At 36.5% G+C, this 21000-nt stretch overlaps 1 protein-coding gene across 2 annotated transcripts in view; it reads left to right on the top strand.

Annotated features, from left to right (window-relative positions):
* The first annotated feature begins 94 nt into the window (after positions 1-94).
* The window catches only part of VMP1 (vacuole membrane protein 1), a 114425-nt gene continuing 93519 nt past the window's right edge, over positions 95-21000 (top strand). The window contains exons 1-3 of one of the 2 annotated variants that reach the window (XM_019736323.2): positions 95-222; positions 17936-18037; positions 20354-20489. In XM_019736323.2, coding sequence (XP_019591882.1) covers positions 17962-18037; positions 20354-20489 — 212 coding nt within the window. In that variant the 5' untranslated portion in view covers positions 95-222; positions 17936-17961. The remainder of the gene's footprint in view (positions 223-17935; positions 18038-20353; positions 20490-21000) is intronic. The other variant, XM_074320404.1, reaches the window with a different exon arrangement.

Below are 21000 nucleotides of genomic sequence, written 5' to 3'. Positions count from 1 at the left end.
TCACCCCGCATGCGGGTCCGGAACCGAAATCCCGCGACGATCCGCCAAGATTGCCGAAAGGAGGTGGGAACGTTTCTCTTTTGGAGGCGGTCTCCTGGGGGGACACGGACCGGAAGTGACGCGGGGCGAGTTCCGGTTGGTCGTAGCCCAGCGGCGGGTGTGAGAGTCGGTGTGGAGCCGCTTCCAGGATCCTGAGATCCGGAGAAGCCCGGGTCAGAGCGGGTAAGTAAACGAGCGCGGGGAAGAGGGGACAGAATCCTGCGACTGTCCTCGGAGCTTGGCTTCTTCCGGAGCTCTCCCACTTAGACCGTGCAGATCTGGGGCAACGTGATTTCGACTTCAAGCGGGGTTTAGGGTGTTGCTGACCTGGGTCTCAGTCAGGCGGTAGCCGGGTTATTTGGGACATCTCCCTGTGGTGGGCCACCGATACTTTGACCCCATATACTGGACTCCCGACCTTTTGCTCTCAGCGCCGCGGATTTGGAAGCCGTTCTAAGCCTCTGTAGAGTACCCATCTCTTTTTCTCCGGGTGTCTAGGACCTTAGAGTAAATGGAGATCTTCCCTGCTGATGACCAAGCTGTTTCTCAGGATCTGTCAGTTTGGGTTCTTGCCTTACCCAACCACTAGCGCGTGACGCTAAATATATCCGCTTCTAAACAAAATTCAGGCGTGCAAGTTCCATCTAAAGCGTCGGTGGCCAAGGAAATGGGGCCTTCGTATCGTAGATCTCTTGCAGAGGACTTTCACGAAGAATAGGTTTCTCTGCCTTTTCCAAATCCCTGACCCCTCCAACCCCTGTACGAGTATTTCATTACAGTGGAGGTATTTGCAATAAAACATGAAGGTCGGCTTATTCTCTAACATTCAAAAAACTCATATGGCCCTGTATTACACTGCTAAGATTACTTATGACCTCCAATCCAGTAGGTTTTCAACTATTTTGTTTTTCTGCAAAGCCATTGAAAGATCTTGTAACATATAGGTTCTAGCACTGTTTACCTATCTTGGCAGCATATCTCCTTTTCCTAAGTTTAATGTCTCAGTTCTCCTTTGGGGCTTGTCAGAAATTTTGTAGACAGATTGCCCTGATCTTTTGGAGAAGCTTGTATAAGTTTTTCTAATGTGGAAGTGATAGAAAATTTAATGTTCTGACTGCTGCTACCTATTAACTGTATTATCATTAGTTCTGATTTTAGTTGTATGCTCTTAGCTGTACATTCTATAAATGATGATACTAAGAAATTTATCTACTAGGCAACACTTTATGCATTCTTTATGTTTTTATTGACCGTTGGAAGAGTGATGGTGGTACCCAGACAAATGTAGCCAATTTGTGTGAAATTACTCTACTGTAGAAATCTTTCATATTTTGTTCTTTGCCTGTATTATTTTAAAACACTAGAGTATTTTCTTTTTCTGTGAGGAATGTATCCTACTTGATTAATACACTTTAATTTCTGTGACATTCCAGAATCACCAAGTTTCTGAACTACTTCATAAATAAATGATTTAATGCCTTTTACCAGTTTACCTACAGCTAGTTTAATCGACTTATTGTTTAGTTTACATAATATTCTTATTTTTGTTTTAGAAAAATTTTTCACACTTGTCTGAAATGAGGTGACAAAATTTTTGAGATGTGGAATTATATACATTAGATGTTATCATTAGTTTTTAACATCTGGTAAATGTGCGTATTGACTTTATAACAGCCAAACCTGATGTTATAGTTTATATTCTTTTTGTTCAATTCAGTTATTTAGGGATTGATTATCCAAATTTTCTCTCTTTTCCAACGTCTTCCTGCTTTTGTCTTGAATAACCACTTTTTAGGATTTCAAAAGGTCATCAAACTTTAAATCAGAAGACCTGGATTGAAGTCTGGGCTCCAACACTTATTGAGTGAAGTTTGACAGGTTACACAACTTTCTGAGCTGACCTGGATTGTGTTGATTAACAGTGCTTGTTCACTTTACTTCATAGGATTGTCACGATGATTAAGTGAGAGAGTAAATGAAATCACTATATAAATGAAAATATGGTCATATTGTCATTTTACTCTGCAAGCTGGACATATGTCAGTGCAGAATAATGTTACTTTGCATCATTTCAAAATGTAATGTTTTATATTCAGTATATTGTTTATCTGAAAATATTATCGCACTTTTCTGAGATGATCTTTGTCCTACTTTTGAACATAATAAAAGCTAGCCAGGAAGAGTTTGATACTGTAACCCATTGAGTTAGTCACCTTGGTTAATAAGTAGGTGACTGGAAAATGATTATAGCTTTGCTTTGGGAAATTTTAAGTCTGATCTCTTTTGGTCATCATGTATTGTCACTTAAGAATTTTCAAGTGCAGAGGGAACTGAAGTTTTTGGTGCTTAGAGGTTAGAAGTAGCCTTACTTATATTAAGTAAGGAACTTTATCATTTCACTGAAACCTACTGAACGCAGTATTTAGAATTAGAAGCAACTTCTGTGAACATTTAGTTAGATTCTTCTCATTTAACTAAGGAGAAAATTGGGGCCCAGAAACAATTAGTAATTGATTTGCCAGAGGTCATATGGTTTAGGTAGGGCCAGAACCTGAACTGGAAATGAGATCCCAGGTATTCTTTCTGTTCTGCTAAGGTTGTCTCCAGCATCTTTATATGGTTTGGTAATATTTTCTGGTTTGCATGAAAATGGTTTCTCATATTAAAGGGATCTATGTGTGTGTATACATTTTTTTCCCCTCGATCTGATTTAGTCTTGTAAACGCTATAAAAACAAAAACACTGTGCTTCACAAGATTTGCAGTGGACTGTAATAAGAAAAGAAAAAAAGAAAATTAGTTCTATTGAGAACAGTTATTCTGAGTTCTTGCTTCATTACTATCAGGTATCGAGGTGTCTTCTTTCTAGCAAGCGGAAAAGACAGAGGATCTTTGTAACACATGTCTGTACTGAGTGAATGTTGTTGCTAATGAGTAGGAGGAAGCTGTATTAATTCTTTGCTCCTGCTAAAAAATTTCCCCAAGCTGTTTGCAATTCTAATATTCTGTGTGTTAATTATCTCTTAATCTATAGAGGCATTTCTCTGTTTCATTCTGGGTAGATAGCCACTGTAGAAGAGTTAATGCTTTGTCTTTTTGGGAACTCTTGCTTACAGTGATTTCACAAAAGCTGTTTAATTTCTCCCCTTTCTTGGAGATTATAGTGCCAGTTGCTTATTACCACTGCTGTTTTGCCCAAGTGTTGTTTGTTGGTTCCTCCTTCCCCTCCTTTTTCTCTCTCTCCCTCTTCCCCCCCTTCTACCTCCCTTCTTCTCCTGACTAACCTCAGGCTCAAACTATATGAATAGAAGAGATAATTTGTTTGCTGTTATGTTAGTTAATAAAATCTGCTTTCACAAAGACTTGCAGATATTTCAGGTGCAAACTTTTAGAGTTTATTGCAAGAAACTCCTTATTTTGTCTGGGGAAGCAACTTTGTATAAAGTTTGCTGACCTGATATCATATATTATGTAAACCCTTATGTAAAGCTCATTTAAAAATATTATGCTCCTTGAAGGCTTTGGAAATTTGAACAGGTGATACTTTTCTGTGTCCGATAAAAGATGATACTTTAAACTTCAGGCATTTTTTTAATAATAGTAACCTTGGTCATTATAGATTTTTCTGAAAGACTAGGTAGATAGTGATAAGAACCAGGGCTATGAAACTAGATTGCCTTGGTTCAAATTCCAGCTCTGCTACTGTGCTACCCTTCGGCTAGTTACTTAACCTCTTGCTATCTCAATTTCCTCCTTGACAATGAAGTCAGTACCTTTATTGTTAGGGTTAAATGAATAGATTTAAGTAAAGCATTTAGACAGTGCCTGGCATATAGTTAACCATGATTATTATCATCATCAACTGGCCTCCTGAGCAGTTGCTAAGAACTTCATCCCAACCCTCTTTTGAAAGCGTGTCTTTATATTGCTGCTTACTTAATTATTGTTTGCTCATTATTAATGAAGTTTCAGTCAACCATTGTACTGATATACACAATTTCATTTTGTGAGTATTTTGTACGTGGGATTCTTAACTATGTGAGGCATTCCTGTAGGCCATTTTCTCAGCCTTTTTATAGTGTTAACAATTTACATTGTAGGGGTTCACAATGAGTTACTCCCTGATGTGCCTTTGTGTTATGTAGATTATTTTGAGCTAAAGTCAACAGACCCTGTAGGCTCAAGAGAAACTTCTGCCTCCCTTAACTACCTTGCCCATAATAGGAGAAATACCCTCTTTGGGCCTATCTATGTGACAGGGCAAACTAGTAATCCCTGAACCATCTGCTCTTGTCCTACAGTGACACTCTGAAGCCCCAATGTGCCTTACTTCATCCTAAACTCAGAATGTTACATATACTTCATTTTTCCTTTCTGTCTCAGAAACTCTCATATATGCAGGGTCTCTGATTCTCTAATGTATGTGAGGTTCCCATGCGTATGAAATTAAATTTGATATTCTCTTGTCAGTCTGTCTCATGTTGATTTGATTATTCAACCAGCCAAAAAGAACCGTGTAACGGCTTATCTGTGTAAGCTATAACACAGAATTTGAGAATTGAAATTTGGGAATTTGATACTTAGTGATGTCTTCTAGCATTTGCTTTCTTTGCATGGGAAGATCATTTTGCAATGACATCAGTTGCCGTATCTGTTCATTCATCCAATCAGTGAATAAATACTTGTGTCTTAGGCCTTTTACCAGGTTCTGGAGAAAACAGTGGGAAACAAAGACAATCAGATATTTTAGTCGGGAGCCTGGTAGAGAAAAAAATAAATACAGAAATGAAGGAGTAAACACAGTAAAAAAATAGACAAGGATTTGAGAGAGAATTAATATGGATATGTGCCTATTTGAGTCTCTAGCAGAGAACACCTGTAATATAGCAACATGAGCTGAGATAGGAAACATACTCATGGTCCAGGTTATGTAGAACTTCGCAGGCCGTGGAAGTGAGTTTAGATTTGACTTTGAGTGCAATAGGAAGTCATTCTACAATTTCAAGTAGGGAGTATTATGATTTATATTAAGTTCACTCTTGCACATATGTGAAGGATGAATTAAAGGGAACAAGAATAGAAATGGAGAGAGAAGTTAGGAGTCCATTGAAAGAATAATCCAAGTGAGAGATGAGAATGGCCTGGGCCAGAGTGGTAGCAAAAAGTGGAGAGCAGTGAGTGGGTGGATACTAAATATACTTGGAATGGAACTAGGTCCTGGATTAGATGTGAGGAATAAGTAAATGAGAAGAGTCAAGGATGACTATGCTTCTGGATTTAGTTACTGCGTGGATGGTTGCGTCAAGTACTGGAAACGGGAAGGTTTGGGGAAAACCAGGTTTGTTACAAGAAGAGGGATGGGGTTGGCGGTAAAAAAGGACGTATTGTACTTGAGATGCTTAGGAATCATCGAAGTGGTGCTATTAGGATACAAATCTAGAAGTCAGGACCAAAAACATAAATTCAGGCTGGGATATTAAACTCTGGAACCCAATAAGCCACTTGGGGAGATGGAAGAGGAGGGGACCCAGATGAGGTAAAAGAGAGAGCTGGCAAAGGAAACTAATGAGTGTTTGAAGAAAGAATAATCAGATACGAGGTGTGATCAAACAATACGGTAAATGTTTAAATTAAAAAAAAAAAAGTATTACAGTGAAAGACACATTGCTACTAATGACCCTCAAAATACTCCCTCTTGCTTCAAACAAACACATCCCATTGTTCTTGCCACTTTCTGAAGCAGTTCTGGAAGTCCTCTGTCATGAGTGTCTTTAGTTGTGTTGTCGTGACTGCCTCGATGTCCTGAATTATTTTGATTTTGGGGAACAGCCAGAAGTCCCATGGTGCCAGATCTGGTGAATAAGGTGGATGAGGACAGACCGTAATGTTGTTATTTGACAGAAATTTCCATATACCAAAAGCGATGTGTGACACAGAGCGTTGTCATGATGGAGGATGATTTGTGGTACACTTTACAACACACCTTCTCTCAACCATAGCTCACCCCCGACTGATTACTCTGGTCAAGTTGAAAATTGTAACACACTGTTACTAAGGTTTGAAGCACAACTTCCCGTATTGAAGATCCCTGCCTTTCCGTTGGATGGGTCTTGTTGGATGGCTCTCGGCAGCAGCATTCACCATATTTTCTGATCACAATGGAAAGGCTCTGTGTCACACATGACTTCTGGTATGGCAGTTTCAGTCAAATACCAACATCCTGTCCTCATTCTGTCCTCATCCACCTTTTCACTGGATCTGGCACCGTCCGACTTCTGGCTCTTCCCCAAAGTCAAAATGGCCATGAAAGGTAAACATTTTGAATCAATTCAGGACATTGAGGCAGCCATGAAGTGCAACTAAAGACACGCATGAAAGAGGACTTCCAGAACTGCTTCAGAAAGTGGCAAGAATGATGGGATCAGTGTGTTCGAAGTGACGGGGAGTATTTTGAGGGGAATTAATGGTAATACGTCTTTTACTGTAACAAAGTTTTAAAATTTAAATATTCACTGTATTTTTTGATCACACGTCGTATACAAAAATAATTAAAAGTGGTTGGTTACATGTAGTCGGGAGATTACTAGACAGATGAGGGACAAAGGGAGCAAGATTTTTCACCTTTTTTTGCATATATATTTTAAAGCATGTGAATGTTTTTTTTTCACATGTCCAAGAGGTTCTTTTAACTGTATACCTAGGTATATAATTGCCAGCAAGGGTATGTCGATATTTAACTTCACAAGTTGTTTCCCAGGCTTTGCTATTATGCTTCCTAACTTTTGCCAAAGGAATGCATGTAAAGAATGGTGTGGTGGATTGTAAAACTGAATGTTGGATTGCACAGTTGTCACAGATTCTTCTCATCATTGTATGCATACTCCTTTACAGTAAGATTTTACTTCTAGAGTCTGTTATTCCACCCTCCTTTACTCTGTACTTGGCTATGTGACTTGCTTTGGCCAAGGGGACATTAACAAGAAGTATCTCACAAACAGGCTTTGTTATGTAAAATTTCTCAGCCAGAGGGACCAGAGAAAGAGGCTGTTAATTCCATCATTACATTAAGAGTTTATTAAGGGAACTTGCATACCAGCTACTCGGCAAGATGACATGGATATCCTACATGCCTTCCACTCCCAGAGTCTCTGTAAAACCAGTCTACACGCTGGGAAGGGAAAGTTTGTTGAATGTAAAGGGTGTGTGGGGGGTGGGGGTGGCAGAACCGTCTGATGTCCAGAGGCTCTGGCAACTGAGCTGGTCAAGAGATAACTTGAAGGGCTTCTCGCTTCAGAGGCAAAACAGAGAGTTCTTGTGTACATCAGAGGAGGAGTTGGGGTCATCATGATGGCAGGTTAGCTTCAAGATGGAATTAGCTCTGTCGCACTGGCTTGTAAAGCACCTGCACATTGTGACCTGTCTCCTTTTACCGTGTTTCCCCGAAAATAAGACCTAGCCGGACCATCAGCTCTAATGCGCCTTTTGGAGCAAAGATTAATATAAGACCCGGTCTTATATTGTATTATATCCGGTTTTATATTATACTGTATTATATTATATGTTATATTATACCCAGTATTATATGATATGATATGATATGATATATGATATATGATATAAGACTCAGCCTTATATTAAAATAAGACCGGGTCTTAATATATTAATTTTTGCTCCAAAAGACTCATTAGAGCTGATCGTCTGGCTAGGTCTTATTTTCGGGGAAACACAATACTGCTCTTTGCTACCCTGAGCCCAAGTGAATGAAGCCCAGGCCAACCTACTGGGGCAGGGTGAGACCATGTAAGAACAAAGATAAGGCATTCCAGCTGAGACCTGCCTGGCTGTAGAGCCAAGCTAGCCCAGACCAGAACCTCCCAACCTAATTCACAGAATCATGAGAAATAGTAAGTGACTTTTTAAAGTCACTAAGTTTTGGATCTAAGTTGTTATAAGACAGCAAAAGATAATGGATACAAATGGTATCTCATTGTGATCTGGATTTATAATTATTGATTGTCAATGAAGTCAAGTAGATATCTTCAGTATTGGCCATATATACACGTATTTCCTCTGCTATAAAATACCTTTTGCCTATTTTAGCTTTGTGGGGTTAGTTTTTTTCTTCTTCTTAATATTTTAAATTCTTTATATAACCTGCCTACTAGTCCTTTTCAGTTATGTTTCTCTCATTTGTCTTTTCACTTAAGATACCTGATGAATTTGTTTTCATTTTGATGTCCATTTTATCAGTCTTTTCCTTTATGGATAGGTCTTTTGTGTGTTTTAAGAAATCCTTCCCCACCCTAAGGCAGAAATATATTTATGTTTTCTTCTAAAAGGTTTGTTTCTTGACTTCTAAATCTTTAATCCATTTGGAATTGAATTTTGTGCGTGGTTCGCAGTAGAGATCAGCTGTTCTTTTCTTATATGGATAACCAATTTGAATTGTATCTCCCCACTCATCTGTCTTGCCATCTCTGTCATACAGAGAGTTCCAAATATACAAGAATCTTTTGAGGGGCCCTGTTTTCTGTTTCTTGGTCAGTTTGTCTATCTCTGTATCTATACACCACACTTTCGTTATTTATTACTATAACATACACACGTGTGTGTGTGTGTGTGTGTGTGTGTGTGTGTGTGTGTGTATAGTATAAATACAGAAAGAGAGATACTCTGGAACAAGATCTTTGTCAGATATATGTATTGCAAGTATTTTCCCTCATTCTGTGGCTTACCTTTTCAGTTTTTTAACGTTTCAAAGAGCTGAAGATTTTAAACTTGATAAAGTCCAGTTTATCATTTTTTTCTTTTATGGTTTATGCTTTTTAAGTCCTAAGAAATATTTATCTATCCCAAGATTGTAAAGATTTTCTCCTGTTGTTTTCCCCTAGAAGCTTTATGGTTCTTGCATTCAGATCTGTGATCCATTTCAAATAAGTTGTTGCATGTGAGAGATAAGGGTTGATGCTCATTTTTTCATTAAAATCTTCATTTATTCTAGTACCATTTGTTGAAAAGACTTTCCTTTTATCATTGAATTGTCTTGTACCTTTGTTGAAAATTCATTGACTCTATGTATATGGGTCTGTTTCTATATTCACTATTCTGTTCCATTGATCCGTGTCTGTCCTTTTGCCAAAACCAGTCATGATTACTGTAGCTGTATAGTAAGTCTTGGTATCAATTAGTGCAAATTTTTCGACTTTGTTCTTTATTCAAATTGTTTTAGCTGTTCTAACTTTTTTGCATTTCCATATAAATTTGAATCCACTGTCAGTTGTTGTTTTTTTTTTAAAGCCTACTTGAATTTTGAGATTGCATTAAACCTATACATCACTTTGAGGGAAATTGGAATAGTAACAATATTTAGTCTTCCAAATGATGAGCATGGTGTATCTCCCCATTTATTTAGGTCTTCTGTAACTTCTTATCTTTTTAGAAATAAAAAATGATCTTTTACGTATTTTGTTAAACTTCTAAACATTTCATGTTTTCGGATGCTACTGTCAATGAAATTCTTTAAAATTTAACTTTTCATTGTTTATTCCAAGTATAGAATAGAAAAAGTATTGGTTTTTCCGTTTTATCCTGTGACCTTCCTAAATTCACTTATTAGTTCTAGTAGTTCTGAGTATTTTTCAGTTTGTTCTTATTTTGATGCATGAGTTACCGTGTTTCCCTGGAAATAAGACCTAGCCAGACAATCAGCTCTAATGCGTCTTTTGGAGTAAAAATTAATATAAGACCCGGTCTTATTTTACTTTAATATAAGGCCCGGTCTTATTTTACTATAAGACCCAGTGTTATATAATATAAAACCGGGTCTTATATTAATTTTTACTCCAAAAGACACATTAAAGCTGATTATCCAGCTAGGTCTTATTTTCGGGGAAACAGGATACTTAGAACTCTGCGTTTCATTCTAAGTATGTACAAATTTTACATTTTTGTTACTAAAGTTTGCCCTAATTTCTGGATTATAGAAGAATGTGGTCTGTGATGCCCATTCTTTGGAATTTGTTGAGACTTGTTTCCTTCCCTTAATCATGATAAGTGGCTTATGAACAAAATCTGTATTCTCTAATTGTCAGATGCTGAATCTTATACATATCCTTCCCTACATTTTATTTTTAAATTGTACTGTTAAGATCTTCTCTCTTTGCTGAATGATTTTTGTTTTTTTGAAATAGCAGTAATTAACAGTTGTGAAATCTCCCAATATAATGTTGGATTTATCCATTTTTTTCATGTATTTTCATCAGTTTTTTTGTGTTACGAATTTTGATGCTATTAACATTATTAGGTGCATTCAAATTTAGAATTGTTAAAATCTTCCTGGTGAGTTGATGCTTTTATAATTATGTTCTCTATCTCTGATAATGATTTTTGTCTATTGACTTATTTTCAATCTTTCTATGACCTTATAAGAAAGCATGGATGTTTTCAAAAGTACAATTTACAATCTTTTTCAAGTGATAAGTTTAATCTGTTTATTTTGATTATTGACATATTTGGACTTGTTTCTATAACTTCTATTGGGAGTTAACCTTCTTTCCAATGTTCTATATCCCGTACATTGTTAAGCTCCCCAACTTTGGAACACTTTAGCTCTAATCTTTCCCTTCCTGATTTATATACTATTGTTGAAATTTCACTTCTCTTTAACATTATTATTACCAATTAGACACTCTTAGTATTTTATACAGTATTTGTCTTTATTTAACTTTATATTTGCCATTTACATTTCTTATATTTCAGATAATCTAGGGTGTAATTGCTTTCTTATAGAATATTCTTTAGAAATTTCTAACTTTTAGATTTGGTGGTAAAATCCTCATTTATTGCTTACTATTAATATATTTTGTTGGATACACAATTCTAAACTAGCTGTTTTCTCTCAATTCTAATGATATTCCACTGTTTCTTGGCTGTCATTGTTGCTGTTGAGATTGCTGCTTTCATTCTAACTATTCTTCCATTTTTCAGCAATCTGTCCTTTCTTTTTGACTGCTTTCAAGATCAAGATCTCTTTGCTTTAGTGTTCCATCATGTGATTGCAGTGTTTCTAAATAGGATTTTTAAAAATTTGTTCTACTTGGCACACATTATACATCTTAGATCTACTGACTCATTTCTGGAAAAATTAGACCTTCATGTTTCCAATTCTGGAAATACTGGGCTTTTTAAAAAAAAATTGTATTTCTTGTATTCTTTATTCTCCTGGGATTCCAGTTAAACAAATGGTAGCTCTCATCCTCTGTGTCTTTTATTTGCTTACATTTTCTGTTATATCTCTACTGCGTTCTTAATAAATTCCCTGGATAACTCATTCAGTTCACTTCATCTGTGTCTGCTCTGCTATTTAATCCATCCATTGGCTTTTAATTTCAACAGTTATGTTTTTTATTTCTAGAAGTTCCGTTTGCTTTTTTCCCCTTCAATTCTGTTTAGTTGTGATAGTTTTTATTGTGTGCTCATCTTTGTAACTGCATCTTTTGTTCTGTAAACATTGTATACATAGCTGTTTCATAAAATACTTAACTCTGCACCTGAAACTCTAATATCTACTGTTCTTATCCTGAAGGGGTAGGAGATTAGGTGGTAGTAATTGGGGTGGGTGGGTCCTATGCCTATAATGGCTTGGTTTCTGCTACCTTTATGAATTTATTGATTGATCTTATTCTGTGGGAGTCCAATGGACCTAATTTACAAAGAGAGTTTGTTCTACTTGTGTTTAGAGCTAGAAGGCACCACTGACTTTGGGCTACATCCGTGGTCCGTGTGGGTGTAAGAGAGGAAAAATTCTCTACCCTCTTTGGGTCTCTGGCTGCCTAAGAATAAAAATGATAGAAGACAGATTAACAGGAGAAAACATACCAGTTTTACATGTAAATTGTACCCTTCACAATAGAATGAAGACCCAAAGAAGTGACCAGAACAGGAAGCTCTTTATACCTTTTAGACAAACAGTAAATTTGTGAAGAATTGACCATACAAAGAGGTTTGGGCCAGGTGTGTGAATGATGAAACAAATAGGAAGATAAGGGTTAGTTTAACAAGGTTTGTTTATACAGATTTGTGGGCCCCAAAATCTTCATCTTTGGTGATAAGAATGTCTTCCTTCCTCCTTGTACAGGGAGGGTACCTGTCACATGGGAGTTTTATTTCCTGCTTTCAAAAAGAAAAAGGAGAGTCAGAGTGTCCTTGTACCTGCTGTTTCTCAAGTGCTTTTAATTCAAAGTATGCAATATGCCAAAGTGACATATCTTGAGGTGGCATATTCTGCATATGGGTCTTAGCCCATCTGGCATGCGATTTAGCCCAGAGAGAAAGCCACAAATGCAGCGTCCCGCCTCCAAAGTTAATCTTCCTCCACGGATCTTGTCTGAGGGTAGCCTTGGCCTTCCCAATTGCTATTGCTCCTTTTGGTTTCTTCCTGCTTCTCAGGTTCCCTTCTGTTCCCGCCATGCCTCCCAACCACCCCAGCTGTTGGCCATCCAGCCTTTTCTGGGTCTGCTGTATAGTTTGCTTATTTTTTTGGGGGGACAGAAGGGGACCTGGGAGTGTCTCTAACCTTTGAGACCAGGGATATCTCAAAGAATATAGCCAATCCAGGATGTAGTTTTTATGGACATGAAGGGTCTCTCCAAGTTCCTAGTACATGTACCTGACTTCACATAAGACATGTTACTGAAATGTTTAATTTCCGTTTTTCCAGGTGCACTATTTTAGTTTATTATTCTATACAACCTTATCATGAAGCCCTTTGAATGCCAAGAATTCAGTGATGCAAATAATTACACCATAATTTATCTACTCAGTAGGTTCTAATTTTCTTAAGATAGAATTGAAGATCCCTAGCGATTATTATTGGGAAGCTGTTTAATATTTAAGGGAAAATGAAACCCAAAATATCCTTTAAAATGGGCAAAGAATGTAAAATGTACAATGTAAAAAGTGCTGTGGGTAATTCTGGCCTTAGGAAATGTTGAATGACCAAAATACCAATAGGTATCTCCAATTATCCATCTTAATGAGTGGAGTGAGGACATTACTACCATTTTCATAGATAGAGGATGTGTAGCAAGTCCTGGTGTTTTTCCAAACAGTGGATAATAAAAAAGTTCTGTTTCACAGATCATAAATTTTAGAATTATCTTCATTAAATCCTTCATTATAATATAATCGGAAGCATGTACCTTTATCATTTGAAAATATTCTGTGACTTAACTTATTATTAATGACTTGTATAGGCCAATTTATATTCCACATGTATTTGGGGGCAAAGTAAAGAGGTCTATTAAGCAGTCTGAATTTTAAATTTTGTCAGAAAAATACACAAACGGTAATAATCCACAAAGAAGTGACCAAAAGAGGCAAAAGTGAAATCATCTGATTTTCATGACAGCTAGTTTAAATAGTGAGAATCAATAGAAATGAGTGTTCTCTTAGTTCTAGTAATGAGGAACGTTTGTAAAACAGGACAAGCTAAGTTATTGGGAAGACTTTTTCATCACTTTTTTTCTGTGACTCCAGAATTCCTCCGTGAGAATTGAAAATACTCTCACCAGACTGTTCTGTGTAGTAGAAGAAACATTGAATTTGGACTTGGAAAAGTGAGGTTGAATTCTCACTTTGCCGTTTACATGCTGCTGAATTTGCTGTTTGGGCTTGTTTGAGCCCTCCATTTCTCATTTGTAAAGAGCAAGGATGAAAACTATCCCTACAAAGGGTTTGTGGGGACAGAACCCCAGAGAGCAGTTTCCAGGCTCTCGGCCTCACGTGGAAAGGTGCTGGCTCAGGTAGTAAATGGCCATCAACTGTGCTTGGATGGCCATCAGCTGTGCCTAGTTGGCCGTCAGCTGTAGCTGGTGAGCCATTGGCCACTAATATAACTGCCGTGGCTTCGCTAGCAGCAAATGGGGGGCTAGCAAGAAGATGGGGGCTGAGCCTGCAAGTGGCGCAGTGAGGGTTCTGGATCGTCTGGCTCCTGTTGCCTGTGTCTCCCACCCAGCCGCCAGCGAGACTATAGTGGTGTGACTCCCCTATCTATGGCTCCGTGGGTGTTCCTTTTTGGCCTCACCCTATCCTGTGTTCTTGTGTGGGGAGCGGGAGCTGAGACCCCCCAGGCTGCCCTGCACGACAGGGTTGTTAGCATCATGTTGAAAATCTGTATGTAAACTGTAAGTCACTATACAGAAGTAGTTGTTATTACATAAATCCAAACCCTAGCTTTGGGCTGGGTAGAATTCTTAGACTATTAGAATAGAAAGAAAATTATGACAATCATTTACTCCATGTGCCTGATAATTGGATGAGCAAAGAGAGAATCATGTATGTGAAGTGACATTCCCAAGGTCTCACAGTCAATGAAATCTCCCAACTCTAGGCTGTTATCCTTTTTACTGTCTTAATTCTTGACCTTACTCTTACTCCCCCATCTTTTTGGTGAAAATGTTTTGCTAAGATTGCATTTCTTATGAATAACTGAGTGAAGATTTAGAAGTATATTGAGAGAAAATGAGAAATAGGGTTTTTCAAGCTGCGATTTTGTAAGTTACTCATTTTCCCCATGAAAATAAAATCATGTTTTTGCACAAAGGAACATAAAATGATATTTTACATGTTGAAAGTGAGAGATGAAAAAACAAACCTATGAGACTCTCAAAACCTATCAGACTCTCAAAAGGGGAGTCCCTAAATGTCTTCCAGGTTGTATCTTTCTAAGATTTAGATTTTTAATTTTATCTAATTAAAAATTAGATATGGAGCAGTGGCCTTTTTCAACAATTAGAAGACTGTGATGAGTTGAATGTATTTTACACTTCGCTAAATTAAGGTGATGGACAGTTTAGGCCAGAAATACTGGGGGTGCCCAAAAAAGTATACATATGACTTGTATTCATTTTTTGTTATCGGTATTTATTATTACAATTTTAATACAGTTATTTCCTTTCTTAAAATGTGTATACATTTTTTTTGGCATCCTCTGTGTGTACCCTCATAACCTGCTAAGCCAGGAGATTCATTGAGATTTTGAATGCTTTTAATAGGTATCCTTACTTGGAGTTTTAATTTGGCTAATTCTCCATAAAGTTCAAAAAGATTCAGAGAATTTTTTTCACATATTCTCATTTAATAATGAATTTTCAGAGAACACATTCTTAAACTGTTAGAACATAGATAACTCTCTGGCTCTCAGAGTCAGATGATCTGATGATAGTCACTGATATCGTGCATGGTGTCTGAATGATCTTTGGCTTTATACCCCTTCACAAGTGGAAAGCTGTATCAAAGCTTCACTTGTCAAGATATATTACTCTTCACTTAGGTTATCTATTAAGTTTCCAAGAATACGTTGCAGTTTCTTAATCTTTATAGTTTTAGGGGAATCTACAGCTATTTTGGAGTACTCTGCGACTGAATGTACTAAATAATGCAGTTAAAGATACACACTTCTGAAAGTCAGAAAGGTTACTGAAAGATTTAATAGTCAAATTGGCTGTCTTTGTATGCCTTCTATGAAAAGCAGTGTGTTTTATTGAGAAAACCAACTTAACATTTTTGTGAGAAAGAATCATTTGGATAGATTATTTTCTTAAGAGGGAGTGTGTTCATTGTATTTTGGAACACAGCGGCCAAGAAAATTAGACTCAGTGGCTTCAGTGATCTTGTTTGCTTTTCCTTTTCATCTTGTTAAATTCTCCAATAACTCTAATGTTAGGTAGGGAGTTGCCATTCTCATTTTATCCTTAAATGTTTTTTGTGTGGCCTTGAAAAACTCACAGTAATTTAGTTTCACATTGTTTTTGCATTAACAAGTGTAGCTAATGTTTAAAATGAATGGAGTATTATAGTCTTAGCACTGGATATACAGCCTACAAAGAACCTTTGTGAGCTGATTTTAACAGTATTTTTTATAAGCATTTTTGCCAGAACACAACAAAACCCCCACATATTTTCATATCAACCTTTTATTTTTAAATGCTTCAGCTGTTTTTAAAATCTGTAAGTTACAGCCTTTTAAAGTATTTCTTATATCTAAATGTAGCTTCACAATGAAAAATTATTATTTGATGTTTGAGTTATGCCTCTTTCCTATTTCTGTTATCTTATCCCGTCCACAGACCGATAGAGTTGATTTCAACAATTTAATTCTTACAAACAAAATTTAGATGCACACTGTTAAAATTGATACTATAACACTCTCACTGCAAAGAAAAGCACCCTTGAATGTCAGGAATATATGCTAGATTTCTGTTTGAGGAGATTTCAATCCTTTAAACATGCTAGGAATACTTTGGATTTATTCCCACATCCAGGAATCTGACTGACATTGTTTCACCACAGATTTCCAAAATTAATGCTACTACATAGAACTGTGAAAAGTAGCTCTCCTTAAAAATTATTACTTTATCTTATCCCTAGCTACATAAGCTAGCGCCCATTTACCCCATAATAATTCTTAACAGATTGTCCTTGAGTACTTTTCAGAATATTTGGATTGATGAAAAATAATTCATTTATCTTATCCAATATAACAAACCATGATTTTTCTGATTCTGTAGGAACCAGTTATGCCGGCTTATGTATACTATAGAAATATGGAAAACAAATATTTGTAATAATTGAACACTCCGGGTAGAATTTACCATGGTTATTTTGGAAAATTGTGACATTCATGAAAAGAGCACGGAGAAACTAACATCAGCTGCCTGCTATGTGCCAGTCACCGTGCAGGATATTAATACATAATTTCTCTTGAAGTAGAGAAATTAAATTACTGAGAGTTCCCCAACGCAACACAAAAACATTTAAGGATGACATGAAAATGGGGATATTTTACAAATAAACTCAAGCACAAAGGCTTAAATTGCTTACCCAACGTCATGCAACTAGTAAGTGATACTGATAGGATTCTTTTATCTCCAAAGAAATAAAACTACTTTCAGTTGGTGGATGCATTCAGTCCCAGGGTGTGGAATACAGGTGAAATACCTCGTCTAAATACTGTTTGTCTGAGTATAGCCTCAAATCAGCAAGATGTTGGCAGCTTTGAGGCACCCAGGTTTTCTGTTGTCGTATAAAATTAGTCATTTTATGATTATGAAAATGGTAATGAATAAGATTAACAGGGTATGTTGATGCTAGATTGAGTAGTCACTGTTGGCAATTTGAAGACACATGAAGTAAAGTACATGGGGAATTTCCTGGATGAAAGATAGGCTGGCCTACACATTTACGTCCCCTCAGGGCGTCTCCGCCTTGGTATAGATGCCACATTTCAGTGTCTGATCCTCAGCTTTGTAGTGTATAAATTTCAAGTAGTAAACATAACTGAATGGACTCCAGAAGATGGAGTTATTCTAACCAGATTCATAAGCCAGAATACCAGTTTATTAAATTACAAAGAGAAATATCATCCTGTGATCTGGTTCCCCTTATTTATACTAGTCAGCATTGTATTAGTCTGCTGTACAGAATACCACAGACTGGTTGACTGGAACAACAGAAATTTATCTTTCACACTTCTGGAGTCTGGAGTCCAAAATTGAGGTGCTGGCAGGGTTGGTTTCTGATGAGACCTCTCTTCCTGGCTTGTAGAGGGCTGCATTCTGGTGTCCTCACATGGGCTTTCCTCTGTGTGCATGCTAAGGGAGGTCTCTGGTGTCTCTTTTCACCTCTTCGGAGGACACCACATCTATCAGATTAGAGCCCCACCTTATGACCTAATTTAACTTTAATTACCTGCTTAAAGGCCCCAGCTACAAATACAGTAAACATTATTCAAATAGCATGGGTATTATACCATGTTGTTTCTGATTTCAGTTTTATTTAGTCATAGAGACAAAGCAGAAGTATGTAATGTATCACTGGATTTTATTTTGCTTTATTAGCTCCTCAAGAGTTACTGATCTATGAAATGGCAGAGAATGGAAAAAATTTTGACCACAGACGTGTAGCAATGAACAAGGAACAATATAATGGAAACTTCACAGGTAATGTATGGTGGTTTGGAGGGAAAAGATCTACGAGTTTAAGTGATACCTTTTCATTGGAATAAAATAGAAATATCTAATATTTATTATGTTAATAAAATAATGTTTTATATAATATAAGGGATACAAGCTTCTTACATATCTTATATACGATTAATTATCTTTTGTTTACTCTTCATAGTAAATCAAATTATGGGTCAGGGCCTATAAGGTGATTTTTCACAGTGATAGCAGAAGTAGCCTTGCCATAGTCACATTAGCAGTGTTTTAGGTACCAGATTATTACTTGTTAATCTTATGGTATAAGTATTTATTTGGTACTCAATTTTATCATCCAATTTATGACTTTAGAAGTAGATTATAAATTTACTCATACCAATCCTCAAAACACAATTATAAAAAAACTCTGAATGTGATTATTGTGAATTTATTTAAAAATTTTAGTTTGAGACAAATTCATATTTTAACTAAATTTGTAATTTATGGTAAATTTCCATATATTCATGCATTTATCCTGAGAATTACAGGTTTTATTTATATAGATAGTCTAAGTAGGAACTTTCCTTTATGTGTTTAAAGGGAAATGAAAGGTTTTCCTTCTCTGTTAATTGTAATGGTTTTAACTTCTAAATTGCTTGGCATCTCAGATACATTTGGCATACTCAAACAGGTAAATAGTCTTTTGTGATACTATATCATAGAAATCTTCTATTGGAAGAAGTGTGATCTACCTGCAATAGTCGTTTCTGTCTGTTTGTTTTGATAACTTCATCGCCTTGCAGAACGCATTTTGCAGCACTTATCTGATTTCTGGTTTATTCTGGTTGCCGATAAATTTTGCATTATTTCACTTAGAGTTTCAGGATTCAGAGACAAATTGCGTATGTCATAATCTCTTCGCATTAGTAGCTTTTACGTGTTTTTTCCCTTTTCTTCAACAAGCACATACGTTTATATATTCTTCCCCTTCTGCCCACACCCTTGGTATTTAAAATTAATATTAGTATGACACACTCCTCTTCATGGGGTTTTTTGTTTGTTTGTTTTTTACTTAATATTTCCTAGAGATTGTGCTGTAACTGTACACAAAGAATTTATTTATAATGACTGCTTAGTATTTCCTTGTATGAATGTACCATAGTTTAGTACTCCTCTGTCCTCTGTTGGTAACATTTAAGTTGATTATAATCTTTTGCTAGGACAAATAATGCTGCATTGAACAAGCTTGTGCAAGTCATTTCACCTTATACTTACTCATTCTTAGAAATGGAATTACTGGATTACAGGGTATACAGTAGTCCACCTTTATCCATGGGGATACATCCCAAGACCCCCAGTGGATGCCCAAAACCATGGATAGTACCGAATCCTGTATATACTATGTTTTTTCCACACGTGCATACACTTTATGGCAAATCCTAATTGCTACCATTACTACTCTTGCGCTTGGGGTCCATTATCAAATAATAGAAGGATTAGTTGAACACAGCACTGCGATACCACAGTAGTCCATCTGATAATCAAGACAGTTACTAAATGACTAATGGGTGGGTAGTGGATACAGCATGAATATGCTGGACTAAAGGATGATTCATGTCCCAGGTGGGATGGAGCAGTTAGTGGGAGATTTTATCACGTTAATCAGAGCAGTGCATAATTTCAAATTTACGAATTACTTATTTCTGGAATTTTTCATTTAATATCAGACCAAGGTTGATCGTGGGTGGTGAACTGCATATAAGTGGGGACTATTCCACGTGCATTTGTAATTTCGATAGATGACGACAATAGTAATTAACCTTAATTGTGCACTTACTGTCAGACTTCTGAGAGCTTTACATATATTAACTCATTTACTCTTTATATTGGCCTTAAGAAATCAGTACTATTTTTGTCTTCATTTTAGAGAAGAGAAAACTGAAGCATAGAAAGGTTAACTAACTTGCCCAGAGTTATGTGACCAGTAGGTGGCAAGAACCAGTAAGTATTTGGAACTAAGTAGTTTGCCTTTACATTTTTAGCTCCAAACAGCTTTGCTGCACAAAAGGATGCTAAGTTGCCCTTCACAGAAAGTAGAGTAATTTAACATTCCAGTGACGTTCAAGAGGAGAAACTTGTGTCCTGACAATGAAATAATTGCATAAACAATGGTAGGAGTAGAGTAGAAAAACCTAGCCCATTGTCACAATGTGAACTACATTGTTTTTTGAGGTTTATATTCGTTCTTTCAAATATGGGATGGGAAGGTAGATGAGTTTTGAAAGTGATTGGAAAAAGTGACCATTTTGTTTTATCTTCTGCACTAATGTTTTTCAGACCCCTCTTCAATGAATGAAAAGAAGAGGCGGGATCGGGAAGAGAGGCAGAATATTGTCCTGTGGAGACAGCCACTCGTTACCTTGCAGTATTTTTCTCTGGAACTCCTAGTAATCTTGAAGGAATGGACCTCGAAGTAAAGAATCTTCCATTACCTTTTATATAAACCTTATTTACTAATTTTTGAAATTTTCAACAGTTTCCTAGTCCCTGCCACCTGGTCTATCAAAATGGATTAATTAAATTTAGACTGTTATGGGAACATATGTATTTTCCTTTCTATAGTTTGAAGAAAAATAAATTAAGGGAACATACAGTTGTTTGCTCACTGGATTACTGTCTCATGTTAAATCTTTTATGCAAAGGAGAACACTGAAAACGAGATTTTTTTTTTCTTCTGGCTTTACCTTCAGGAGAATTCAACCCTGTGTATATTACTGTGTTTCCCCGAAAATAAGACCTAGCCGTACAGTCAGCTCTAATGCGTCTTTTGGAGCAAAAATTAATATAAGACCAGGTATTATGTTATGTTATATTATATTATATTATATTACATTGTATCATATCATACTATGTTATAAGACCTGGTCTTATATTATAGTAAAATAAGACCGAGTATTATATTAATTTTTGCTCCAAAAGACACA

The sequence above is a fragment of the Rhinolophus sinicus genome, linkage group LG15 (assembly GCF_036562045.2).
Source record: "Rhinolophus sinicus isolate RSC01 linkage group LG15, ASM3656204v1, whole genome shotgun sequence".
NCBI classification, from domain to species: Eukaryota; Metazoa; Chordata; class Mammalia; order Chiroptera; family Rhinolophidae; genus Rhinolophus; species Rhinolophus sinicus.
Note: the sequence above shows the minus strand (reverse complement) of the source record. Positions and strands in the feature narration are given on the sequence as shown.